The sequence below is a fragment of the Colobus angolensis genome, unplaced genomic scaffold (assembly GCF_000951035.1).
Source record: "Colobus angolensis palliatus isolate OR3802 unplaced genomic scaffold, Cang.pa_1.0 Scaffold206, whole genome shotgun sequence".
NCBI lineage: Eukaryota > Metazoa > Chordata > Mammalia > Primates > Cercopithecidae > Colobus > Colobus angolensis.
In genome coordinates this window covers 5,808,915-5,822,220 of record NW_012115222.1, presented here as the reverse complement: position 1 = coordinate 5,822,220, position 13,306 = coordinate 5,808,915, and the positions used below count along the sequence as shown (strand labels likewise).

The window sequence follows — 13,306 nt, the reverse complement described above, 5'->3', positions numbered from 1 at the left end:
AGACTTACTGACAGTGGCTGACAACCTGCTGTCCATAAAGCAGGGCAGAGTGGGTAATTAACTGGAAAGAGTTGGCAGTAGACCTTTAATAACAATTACACTTTCTGCATTTTGCCACTCCCCGTTCCTAGTGACTACTTTCTCATCTCAGCGAATTCTCTTGTGTACTGTTTCTGGAACATATATTCCTAAATTCCTGTCTCCTTTATAAGATGCTGTATCTTGGGCAAAAGGCATATGCATTGTGCTTGTATTGTGTATCTAATGTGTACATACATGCATATTCTCACAAATGTGGTATACATTTATATTATCCATGTGTATGGACATATATCTACATATTGTAAAATGAAATCGCATTTTTTTCTTTTTTTTTTTTTTTTTTGGATGGAGTCACACTCTGTTGCCTAGGCTGGAGTGCAGTGGTACAAGCTTGGTTCACCGCAACCTCTGGCTCTTGGGCTCAAGCCATTCTCCTGCCTCAGCCTGCCAAGTAGCTGGGATTACAGGTGCCCACCACCATGCCTAGCTAATTTTTGTATTTTTAGTAGAGACGGAGTTTCACCATGTTGACCAGACTGGTCTCAAACTCCTGACCTCAAGTGATCTGCCCACTTTGGCCTCCCACAGTGATGGGATTACAGGTTTGAGCCACGATGCCCAGCCTGAGGTAGAATTTTTTTAAATGAATGGTTGGAGATCAAGCTAAATGCTATAAAATGGCAGGGCTCTAATCAGCTCAGATTGTTTACAGTAGAAATGTACCCGAAGTCTTTGGAGTTAAATGATGAACTGTCACTTTATTTATTTATTTATTTATTTATTTTTGATATGGAGTCTCACTCTGTTGCCCAGGCTGGAGTGACGTGGAGTGATCTTTGCTTATTGCAACCTCTGCCTCCCTGGTTCCAGGGATCCTCCTGCCTCAGCCTCCTGAGTAGCTGGAATTACAGGCACCCACCACCACATCCTGCTATTTTTGGTATTTTTAGTAGAGACAAGGTTTCACCATGTTGGTCACGCTGGTCTCGAACTCCTGAACTCAGGTGATCCACCTGCCTTGGCCTCCCAAAGTGCTGGGATTACAGGCTTGAACCACCACACCCAGCCTAAACTACCAGTTTACATCAGTTATAATTTTTTTTTGGTTTTTTTGAGACAGGGTCTCACTTCATTGCCCAGGCTGGAGTGCAGTGGCACAACCATGGCTCACTGCAGCTTCAACCACCTGGGTTCAAGTAATCTTCCCACCTCAGCCTCCCAGATAACCATGACTTCATGTACATGCCACCATGTCCAGTTAATTTTTCAAATTTTTTGTAGGGATGGGGTTTGTCACATTGCCCAGGCTGGTTTCGAACTTCTGAGCCCAAGTGATCTACCTGCCTCAGCTTCTCAAAATGCTGGGATTACAGGCATGAGCCATCATGCCCGGTCTCAGTCATAACGTTGTTTTTGAGATGGAGTTTCCCTCTTTTTGCCCAGACTGGAGTACAATGGTGTGATCTTGGCTCACCGCAACCTCTGCCTTCCAGGTTCAAGCAATTCTCCTGCCTCAGTCTCCCAAGTAGTTGGGATTAGAGGCATGTGCCACCACACCCGGCTAATTTTTTGTATTTAGTAGAGCCAGGGTTTGTTTCACCATATTGGTCAGGCTGGTCGCGAACTCCTGGCCTCAGGTGATCCACCTGCCTTGGCCTCTCAAGGTGCTGGGATTATAGGCATGAGCCACTGTGCCTGGCAGTTATAACTCTTAAAGCAACATGAGGCTCTTGGTAGCCTGATTACAATCAGAAATAATTATCACTATTTTCCACAGTACACTCCCACGAAGTTTTTAGTCCTGCCATAATGTTGGTAGTAAAAAGAATCAACATTTTCAATTTGTTTGTTGGGGTTTCATTTTGTTTAGGCAAGGTCTCAATCTGTCACCCAGGCTGGAGTGCAGTGGTACAATCACAGCTCACTGCAGCTTCAATTTCCTGAGCTCAAGTGATCCTCCCATTTCAGCCTCCTGATAGCTGAGACTGCAGGCGTGCAATTAAAATTTTTTTTTTTTTTTTTTGTAGAGACTGGACCTCACTATGTTGCCTAGGCTGGTCTCAAACTCCTGGGCTCAAGAGATCCTCCCGCTGCAGCCTCACAAAGTGTTGGGCTCACAGGCGTAAGCCACTTCACCTGGCCTTGATTCTTTTTAAGCTCAATAAAAATGGAACTTTGTCTTCCTGTCATGGCCAGAGTTAAAATATAGTCAAATAATAAAGACCTCATAGAGTTAAAGCTCACAAAACTGATACTTAAAAATTATTTATTAAACAAGTATTGCAGGCACTACAACAGGTCTCAAGATACAGTGGTGAGCAAGAAAAACAGGATCTCTTGCTTTCATGAAGTTCAATTAGGAAGTCATATTGAATGATGAGACATCTTTCTTTGGGGCAGCAATTTACTTTCACTTAGTGGTAAAAGGGCCAAGAATAGTTCAGGAACTTCTCATCCACTTGTCTGCCATTCTACACAGCAGCACAGATCTGGCTTTTTAAGTGGCCCTAGGCTGGGCACGGTGGCTCACGCCTGTAATCCCAGTACTTTGGAAGGCGGAGGTAGGTGGGTCACATGAGGTCAGGAGTTCAAGACCAGCCTGGCCAACATGGTGGAACCCCATCTGTACTAAAAATACAAAAATTAGCTGGGCGTGGTGGTGCACACCTGTAGTCCCAGCCACTTGGGAGGCTGAGGCAGGAGAATCAATTGAATCTGGGAGGCAGAGGTGGCAGTGAGCCAAGATTACACCATACTGCACTCCAGCCTGGGCGAGAGTGAGATTGTCTCAAAATCAACAAAAGGCCCTAGACAGCACCCATCCATGGAATTCTTTCAATTTCCCTATAGCTTGTGCTGTCACTTAGTTGTTACCTAGTACCTGGCAAGATGATATTAGGGGAACTCAGGTTTAAGGAGTTCATGGAGACCTCCTTTTGTAAATACTGGCTTGACTCCTTAAGGTTGAAAATTTGGTCATTATTCTGTTTAATCTATCACTGATAAAAGTTATCACATAACCCAGTGTCTGCAAATGAACTATTAAAAACACCTTAGAAATACAAATGTATAATATAAATGTATACAAATACGGTATATGTTTACAAATATGGTATACGTTTATATTATGCATGTATATGGACATATATCTGCATATTGTAAAATGAAATAGAATTTTTTAGAAATACAAGGGGATTGCACTGTGACCTTTAGGTCAAAGTTAATTCTAGGTGACAGGGTGGAGAGACAAATATGCTGGTTGTTTTCACCTAAATTCTGATCCTATGAACTTAAAATTCCTTCTCATGCAATCATTTTGTCAGGGAATTGATTACAATGAACGAAATCCAAAGTGCTCAGGTCACTGCCTCTTCAGTTTAGTGCTTACATTGTGTAGGAGACACCATCCAAGAGGCTGTAAGAGTGACCAACCAAAGGGAAGATAAATTCTGCTGGGGAGGTGGAAGTAGAGATTCAATGAAAATAAGGGTATGCATCATTTAACAACAAAATCAAGAAAATGCCAAGGATGAAAGAGAGTACTCAACAATCATGCTGAAACAACAGGTGTAAACTAGGACCATGCCAGCAAGCTAATAGGTAGATGACTCTACTTTGAATATTAAATCATATCAGGAGCCAACTTTCTTAAGAAAAACCATGGATACCTAGGATGACTTGACTAGTGTAAAATACACAGTTGGCTGAAGAACTGTGTTGTATCTAAATACTATCACAGGCCCCAGCCATCTCAACCTGATAAAGAGTATTCTGCCTTTTAAAAATAATCAATCACTATTGCCCACATTATTCGTAGTAGTAGTAATGCTATTAATAATGTTGCACGCCAACGTGTTGAATAACTGCTTTTCGCTAGGTATGTGCACAGCATCATGGGAGCCAGAGGGAGCTTTTACCCAGCCTCATGAGGAATGAATGGAGGTAGGAATTGGCCAGGATAAAGTGGAAGAACTTCCAGATACACAGACCAATATAGAGCAAGGGGCAAAGGCACAGGTGACAACACAGTTTGTAAGCATCACAAGCAGTCCACCGGTCTTCCTGCAAGGCAGGATACGGCCAAGGACGAGCCCACGCCTAGGGCATGGCCAGCCTTGGAAGGCTTCAACCAGCGTCGCAGGGTAGCGAATGTTACTTACATGAATCACTGACAACAGATAGTAGAAATTATAAAGCCAGTTAATCATACATTAAGTATTTTAGGCTATTAGGCCAGGAATGGTCAAAACAATGTTATGGCAAGCCAAAACCAAACTCATGGGAGCACAGAAGGGGGAGGAGTAGGGGTTGTACCCTGCTATAAAACTCTAGGCTAGGAAATGCCAAGATTGTGTGTTATTAGGTCTAGGTGAAAAACTTAATCCCAGTAGTCCCAAATACCCAAGCTAGAGAGGTACAGGAAAGGGCTGGTCAGCAACATCACTCGTGTTTTAAAAACTCCAAGAGTACATAAACTTGAGCTTATTTTGCCTGTTTTAGGAAATAAAGATGAATATAACGGCACATGGGGATTGAAAGAACCACGAACACATCAGAGAGATCTTACGTTAGGTTGATTTATAAGTGCTGCTTTGGGCAGTTACACAGTTTGTTTAAATGAGGAGTTATTTGACTTTGAACATACTGTACATGGCAATTAGAAGTTGTCATGGCAAGAGAAAACCATAGCTGGCCTGCCACAGCCAACACAAGAACCAGAAAACGGTAGATGAAATGAAGGAATAAAGGTGGGGTTTATTTCTTATTATAAAAGAAAAAAATAATTCCTCAGCAGTCTTAACAAAGACATCAGGATACAAAATTACAAGTGTTTTGACTCCAGCCCTGTCCCCATCTCCTCCAAGAGCAGAGGTGTAGACAGCTGAAGCAAACAAGCAATTCTGTAAAAATTACCTAGAAACCCTATAAATTTGATTAAAATCTAAACTTCTATAATTTTGCTTTTTAAAAAATTTAATATCAAAAGGCCTGCTTTAGTGACATGCTGTTCCTACCAGAAAATAACCCCAATACCCCCTGTCAGTAACATGCTCAAGTTGACCAGCCAACTCTTATCTCTAAACCCATGTGGACAAGTGTCTGTCTTTTAAACCAAAGCCACGGAGATCAAGTGACTGCTAATAACGTGTTACTAATCCAGTGCCCACCTTCTCCAGAGGGTGGGCAGGGCAGAAACCCAAAAGCGGTCATGAGGACCTAACCCCAGATCACCATCTTTCTGAGCATCACCTCCCTCGCTCCCTACTCAAAAGATGCTTGATTTCTAATCCGGACTATTTGTCTCAAATTTGGTGCCCTGTGACCTGGATGGTTTTCTCCTTTAGCAAAACACACATAATCCACAAAACCATACATATAATTTTTTGTCTTTACATTTAAATATAAAAATACTATTCTGCTTTGTGTGATAAATCAAGGACCAAGCAACATGAACCTTTTCTTCTTTCAAGGTAGGGATATCCATCAGTTGATACTGAGCTTCGTGTTTAGAGCAGGGCATTTAGTCCCAAGCCAGACTAGTCCCACAAGCAAGAGACCAAAGCCATTCTCTCTGATTCCCAACCCCTACCTTCTCTCCTAATTCCCCCTTTTTTAATAGAAAAGTTGGTTATAACTTCTTAAGAAAAGTTTCCACCACAAGGGCAAGTCCTAACCTACCCAGAGGAAGTCAGGTCTTCCCCTTTCAGCTACCTTGAAGAAAAATCCCCCTCCTGCAGACGTGCTCTGTCCGGTTAGCTATGCCTATTGGACAGGTGCACCCCATTAAATGGAAGCAGTGGTTATGTTTCCCCACCCTCTTCCCCACTAATGCACTAAAAAGCTTCAGTGATAGGGGAAAAAAGGAGGGTAGGTGTGAAGAAATTAATAACTTGACCCATCTCTATCCCAGCCAAAGAAAGCAAGATTAACTGGGCACAAGGAAAGAAAAAAACGACCTTAATATTCCACCCTTTGAGTTACAATTGGGACAACTGGGAGAGGGGGAAGAGTTGGAGTGGGATGAAGAACTAGGAGGGGCTTGACAGCTACAGGTCTAGTCCACTTAGTTTTTGTACTGGAAGGGCTCATCGCCGGTTTCATTGAGAAGACACGTGCGGATGAGGGCTTCTGTCACCGAAAAGGGGTCACAGTTGGCAGAGGGGCGACGGTCTTCAAAGTAACCCTTCTTCTCCTGGCCAACAGTCCGGGGAATGCGTATGCTGGCGCTCCGATTGGCTACACCCGCAGAAAAGTCGTTGATGTTGGAGGTTTCATTGAATCCAGTTAGGCGTCGGGCATTGTCCAGGCCTCCCTTGGGATCATAGGCACGGATGTGGTACTGGTGCCGCTTGCTTAGTTTCTCAATGGCCTCCTCGATGTACCTAGAAGAAACAGGAAAGATGGCAGTCCAACCTTGTCTCCAGGTATGGAGCCAAGAATGAAGTGCATCAAAATATGACACCAGTAGAACAAATACTTCATGAGGGCAGTGGCTTCGTCTTCTTACCTGTGTGTCTTAGTGGTCAGAACAGTGCCCGACAAGCAGTAGAAAACCAATCATTTGAAACTTTCTCCCCCTCATAAGCATTAAGCTTATCCACATGCCTGTATGTATTGTTACTGATTTAGTTCTAAAGGATTTTCAAATGCATGAATTTGTCAACTTTTCTCTGTCATGACATATATGTCACAAATATATATATCGATATATATTTATATAATGATATATGACTAATAATTATTTGTTATAATTTATATAATAATTATCACTGTGAATCAGAAGTGTTATTTGGTATTTTTCAAATAGGAACAAAATGAGAATTTGAAGGCAAGTGTCAACAGCTAAGGTACGTCCAGACTGAGAAGTCAAGTTTACTTAACTCTGGCAAATATTTGCGAGTCATCCTGCAAAGGAGACTTTGCTGAGAGATTGATAAGTCTCTTCCCAAGTTCTCTGCCACAGGAGATTAAAGATGGCCCCAGCAGAAGGTACTCACTTCAGACCATTCTCCTCCCGCATGGCCTTGGTGCTGAAGTTGGTATGACAGCCTGCACCATTCCAGTTCCCAGGAATGGGCTTAGGATCAAAGGTTGCTATCACTCCAAAGTCTTCACACACACGATGCAAGATGAAACGGGCCACCCAGAGATGATCTCCCATGCTGATTCCTTCACAAGGTCCAATTTGAAATTCCCACTAGAAACGAGAAGCTTGGCCATTAAAACAAAGCTAACTGCTCACTCCAACTCAGAAGCTCCTAAACCTGTTCTCTGCTCACCTCTACTCCAACCCATTCTTAGGTTTTGGGTTAGTGAGTGGTGTATCAGCAGCCCTTACTAGCAAAAGTCCTATACGCACCAACCTACCCTTCATCATTGATGGATTGGAGTTATATTTACCTGGGCAGGCATGACCTCGGCATTAGTCCCCGCAATCTTGACTCCAGCATACAAGCAGGCCCGGTAATGGGCCTCCACGATGTCCCTGCCATAGGCTCTGTCTGCTCCCACACCACAGTAATATGGACCTACAGAAGCATCAAGACAAAACGCTAAAAGTCAAGAAATGCAGAGAATCCCAAAGTCAGAGATCAGAAGGCCCTTAAGCCTTGCCCTCTTGAATCACTATCCTTGCCTTCATCTGCAGGTACAGGGCAGGGGAGGGGCAACAGGGGAGTTCCTCTTCACCTGTGGGGCTAAAGCTTCCCCCAAAACCTTACTTTATACATTTATATCCATTTTTGGACTTTGGTGATGTGAGGACTGTTTTGCCTTTACTGTATTATTTTGCTTCTTGATTCACAAAGTCACTCCCATCCCTGGGAAGGGGCATTCCGGAACAGTTAAGACACTTCTGGGAATTTCACCTCTAACCCAAGAAGACTTACCCTGGGGCCCCGGGAAGCCGTTGGAAGGCCAACCAAAGGGGTGCCCATCTGTCCCCATGAGGGTATATTCCTGCTCCATGCCAAACCAGGGGTGCTGGTTGCTCACCATGTCCATTATCCGTTTACAGGTGTGCCTCAAATTGGTCTCTACAAAAAAAGAGTCAACAATATGCCATCAGGGATCTAAAGGCATAGATGCTGAATACCGATACTGATGGGAGAATAGTCTTTGGATTCTATACAACTGAGGTGTGCACTATGGGCTGAAATGACCCAGTATAGGCCTTCTTGGGATCACTGAGTCGCTGAGTCAGAAAAATGAGAGGCTATAACTGTACATCTGTAGGAAGACTCTGAAAGACTTCAGTTTTAACTAAACTCAGTTACAACCAAGTCACATGAGAGTGGATTTAGAACAGGGCAACGTTTACCTTATCTGCATTCTGGCCACCTCCCAAGCACCAAATGCCAGGCACTTAACCCTCTATTCACAAGACAGCTGCTTCTGGTTGTTAGATTTATTCTTCATTTCTCAGGCACTTGGAGCCATTCTATAATTTTTGAGAATCATTTGTCCGTTGGTTTACATTTGTCCTGGCCTACATTCCAGGCAGGAGGGCTGTTACTGGGGACTCCAAGACCGGCAAACAGATCTGGACAAATCTAATGCTATTTTATGCTACCAACAGACAAGACCACAGAAAGATGGGCCATATTATCTCTTCCTCAAAGTAGAAGTTCAGGGAAGAGGCTCAATCACTCAGATTCTTAAAATAGTCGTGAAATAGCCTAGTCTTCCCAATACTGATTGCAGAATGTCTCCTCCCTCCCCTTCACAGCATTCACAGATTGAGGAGAGGAATCCATAGCTGTGCTATACACACCTGAAGGCCTTCGATTGTACTTGAAAACTTCACACAACACCAGCTTGTTAGGGTCCTTACGGAAAGGGTCCCGAAACATGGCAGCAGGCACGAGATACATGTCACTGTTGGAACCTTCAGACTGTAAAGTACTAGAGCCATCGAAATTCCACTCAGGCAACTCTGGGGCAAAAAAGAGGGAAAATTACATTTAAAACGTACAGGAGCTTTCCAAGCAATCCAAATACAGCCAGCCCTTCACTCACCTTCCCATCTCTAAAGATCTCTTTTCCAGGAAGTTATTAAGGCATAAATGTCATCATTAATATGTATACCCTGGCACCTGTACCTGATCCTACAGCCCTTCCTATCAGAGTTCCAAGTAAGACCACTGTACCATTTCCTTAAAAGAAATACATCAGACACTCCCTTCCCAAATGTCTTCCAGGAGACAAACTGAAGTATTCTGTTACCATTACCAGCCTATCAGTCACTTAAAATACTGAGATAGTGAAGGATTCTGATTCTTCCATTAGGCAATGTGTCGCTTCCTTCTTCTCATTCTGGCAAGTAATGTCCTTACTTTATAGATGAGGGAACAGACAACTAGAAGGATGACTTACTCAAGGATGTTCCCTTATTACCTATCCACCTTTCCCACTGTTTTAAAGACTGCTTTGTCTCTCTAGCTGACTGAGTTCTCTGAAGGCAGAGACCAGACTCTCACTTTGTATCTTCAATGTCTGTGAACTATCTGCCACATAGCAAGTACACAATATAGGCTTTGTACTGATTTGTATTATGATCATTCACTTACTTAAAAAGGAAAAGTAAGCTATCCTAAACTAGGTAGGAGGTGATACTTTCCTCTGGCCCCTTTTTGGAAGAGGGAAGACTATGGCTTGTTTTAGACTGAAAAATGAAGGTCACGAAAAATCTAACTGTAGCTCCTAGAGGGATAAGCAATTAAGACAGTTTAAGAATTTCCAAAAGTGCCATCAACTAAAAATCAGTCCTATTTGAAAACCATTTTAGAGCATTTGCTTCACATCTAGAAGCCCAGTGATGTGAGTATTAAGCACAGTTTTCTAAGAGTTTGTAAACTAGATGGCATTCTCAGGTTAGAGCAGTGGTTTTCTGAGGGTGCCTTAGAGTCAGGTAAATGGGGATGCCCAGGTCGGCAATCTCTAAGCCCCATGCCAGCTCCCCATAAACCACACTTAGTTTTTCTTCAATACACCGGCCTACATGCACAATTCCATTTAAATAAAGGGTTCCATTGTTGCTCTGCTTTGAGGCAGTGTAGGAGCTTAATGTTGACTGAATGAAGTCTGAAAAGCCCTGCCTTACAAAAGCTTTACAAACAGAATAAAGAGGCCTAATCCAGAGGCTGAGTCAAAGGCTGCCGCCCACCCTTCTGCAGATCCCACCCAGCGTGTGCTCCACTCCACATTGCTGTCTCACCTTCCACACACTTGGGCTCACTGTCCAGGGTCCGGGTCTTGCAGCGCAGTCCTTCTCCAGTACCATCGATCCAGATATACATGGCCTGGACTTTCTCACCCTGAGGCAGGGACATGTACACCTGCTTGATGCCTTTATTTAAGTGGGAACTTGCTGAGGTGGTCATGGTGGAAGGTGTTCTGGAGAGAGAAAAAAAATAACATTGTTAACGCCCATTCCAAACTGATCCCCTGCAAAAATGGCTTAAGAGGGACAACTGAATCAAAAGTTGTGAATCAAGGTGTAAGTGCCAACTCCTTCCCCTGTGGAAGTCAACACGCAGAAAGTTATGTTTACTCACTCTTTCAGGGGGATTAGTTTTATAGGCGGCGAAAATCTCCTTTATAATAGGCTGTAAAACTGATCACCACCTTTTGAAGCAATTAACACAGATGCCTGCTAAAGAAAAGATCAGGCCCTTGGTAATAACTCAATGACTCTTGCATCTCCGAGCTCAAAGGCTTAAGTTCCACAGCTACTGCAGATCCCAGGCTTCCAAGTGAGAACTTATACTTGTGAGGACTGTCTATTCCTGCGGTGTAGCTGAGGGAACACTAAACTATCCAAATACTAAACTATCAGAGGAAACAAACCAAACCAATACACAAGTTTATAAAACATAGAACTTTTTCCAATACAAGTAAAATCCAGCCACAGAACAGGCTTGGCTTCCAAGGTTTCTGTTTTTCTCTTTGCCTTTCATCCTAGCTGTGGTCTTACTGAAACCCACGGCCACTCCCCACCAAAAGAAAACCCACTACACATTTAGATTTGAGGATGAAACAAGGTTATAATATATACATATATTTTTTAAAGGCTAGCAGTTTCCTACAACAAAAGCTGATTCAAACCAGATTCTAAGGGGCATGCTGCCATAATTTCCATAGGTCTCATGCAAAGTTTCACTTAAGATAGTGAGCAAGAATCACAACATTATGGAATTCCACAAGAAGACTTCAAGTAATTAGGAAATTTCCACTTCAAAATCAAAAAGACTGGAATTTTAAAAGCCATGAGGCATACTAATAACTGCCAACCACTACCACAAAACCTCTGAAAGAACAGAAACACTGAAGCCACAACAGCCGAAGAGGAAACGTTCTCTCCCTCCCTCCTCCCTCCGTGGCCCAGGGTGGCTAGAAAGGGAACACATTGTTCTCCTCCAGCGACTGGGGCAACGTTCTGAAGTACAGTGGCAAAGTTTCTATGGGCAACCGTCCATGTTTGCCCAGCTGAAAACATAACTGCTTCTCCCTCTGACAGCCTCACCACCCTTCCCCTTGGGGAAGACCAACACCCCAATATTGCCTCTAGAAGATTCAGTCGGCCAAATCCTACTTCCCACCTCCGTCCCAGAACCCTTCGGCTCCCGCTAAAAACTACAATCCACCTAGGCGGGCGGATCACCTGAGGTACGGAGTTCGAGACCAGTCTGACCAACATGGTGAAACCCAGTCTCTCCTAAAAATACAAAAATTAGCCGGGCCTGGTGGTGCACGCCTGTAATCCCAGCTACTCGGGAGGCTGACACAGGAGAATCGCCTGAACCCCAGAGGTAGAGGTTGCAGTGAGCCAGAAGATTGCACCACTGCACTACAGCCTGGGCGACAGATCGAGACTCTGTGGGGGGGGGGGATGGGAAGCTACAACCCAATTTCTCAGCTGTCCTCTCCAACCTGTTACACCACCAATATCATGCACACTTTGTCCTAAGGCTGTTTCGGATCTCTTGCTCTTTTCCGTAAGCCAGTTGGATGCCAGCACTCTATCAACTGCTGCTGCCGTGGCGCCAAGTTTATGCGGGGGGAATGGATTCTGAAGTTTTTAGCCGTTTCTGCAGCTCCCACCAACTCTGGGGTCGTCCTCCCTGCCCCCTCACTCACCCCAGCCACAGAAAGTCAAGCGTATTGTTAGGGTTGCCCTCTTTAGCCCTTCTCTTTTTGGAGTAGCATTCGCGCCTCTCCTCTTTCTCAGACTCTAGCTGGTCCAAGCACCGGAGCTTTCTGGGGGAGGGCGATGGAGAAGGGGACGGACAGCGGTCGGGCCGGGGGGTGTCGAAACAGGCCGGTTGGTGGGTTAAGGTCTTAATCTTGACTCGAGATGTCTCCCCGGAGTTCACAGAGTAGGCGACGAAGCCGAAGCAGTTGGAGGGCGACCCGGAGGAGTCCGACTTCTGGTCGTCTTCATAATTTTCATTGGTTGCTTTCTTCGTGAACTTGCGGCTGGGGGAGGATCCCCGCTTCCCGCCCCCGAGGGAGTAGTAATTATCCACTTTGAGAATAGCCCCTTCCCACTGAAATGTCCCTAAAGCGGGCGCCCCGCCCCACGGGCCCCCGTCTGAATCTCAGGGCCTCACGGAGGTGGCCATACCCCACCGCCGAGGGGTTGGGGGGGGTCCCCGGGGAGGGTGGGGGTGCAGGCCGGAGGGAGGGCGCGCTGCTGCTGCCTCCGCCCGGCCCCGCTTCTCCACCGACTGCGCCGAGGCCCGGGCTCTCCATTGTTCGGTCACACTGTTAGGCCCCCGGGACCCCGAGGCGGGAGCCGGCCGTGCAAACAACGCTCACTGTTACACTCCGCAATCGAGGCGTCTCAAGGATCGCCAGAACCACAACGACTGCCCCACCACGAGGAAGGCAGCGAGGCGCCCGCGCCAACCAAGCGCCTTGTTTGCGCTCTGCAGGGGACCGCACCGCCACTCCATCCACAGCGCAAACACCACTGCGAGCCCCAGGGCGTGGGCCAGCCCAAAGGCCTCCAGGGGCGGCGCTTGGGCCGCAAGTAGTGAAAAGAAGATCAAAACAACTCACCCCGCCCTTCCCAGAGCCTGGACAAGGGCGCGCCCCACCAGCGCCAGCCCCGGCGGGTCCAAGCCGTCGGCTGCGGAAGCACGCGGGAGGAGGACTCGAGCCGGATCTCAGGCCTGGGCCAGAGAGGCCGCAGCGTAGGGCTGGGACTGGAGGAGCAGGTGGCCGAAAAAAGAGGCTGGGCGGCGCGCCTCGCGGGGTAGCA

At 45.6% G+C, this 13,306-nt stretch overlaps 1 protein-coding gene across 2 annotated transcripts; it reads right to left on the bottom strand.

Annotated features, from left to right (window-relative positions):
• Positions 1-4,603: 4,603 nt before the first annotated feature.
• GLUL (glutamate-ammonia ligase) lies at positions 4,604-13,300 on the bottom strand. 2 transcript variants are annotated; one of them, XM_011942121.1, is made up of 7 exons: positions 12,181-13,300; positions 10,259-10,437; positions 8,816-8,977; positions 7,932-8,078; positions 7,444-7,571; positions 7,041-7,240; positions 4,604-6,425 (listed from the first exon to the last, which is right to left on the bottom strand). In XM_011942121.1, the coding sequence occupies exons 2-7, from the start codon at positions 10,422-10,424 to the stop codon at positions 6,107-6,109; spliced, it is 1,122 nt and encodes a 373-aa protein (XP_011797511.1). In that variant the 5' UTR covers positions 10,425-10,437; positions 12,181-13,300; the 3' UTR covers positions 4,604-6,106. The 2 variants fall into 2 exon arrangements, with proteins under 2 accessions (XP_011797511.1, XP_011797514.1); XM_011942124.1 differs by having other exon boundaries at positions 12,668-12,761.
• Positions 13,301-13,306: the final 6 nt, after the last annotated feature.

Coding starts and splice junctions, on each gene's coding strand:
- GLUL (XM_011942121.1), bottom strand. CDS start 10,424: ATGACCACCTCAGCAAGTTCCCACTTAAATAAAGGCATCAAGCAGGTG. Junction 8,978..10,258: donor TGAGCCCAAGTGTGTGGAAG/GTGAGACAGCAA, acceptor TTTTTGCCCCAG/AGTTGCCTGAGTGGAATTTC. Junction 6,426..7,040: donor CGGGAGGAGAATGGTCTGAA/GTGAGTACCTTC, acceptor TGTTTCTTCTAG/GTACATCGAGGAGGCCATTG.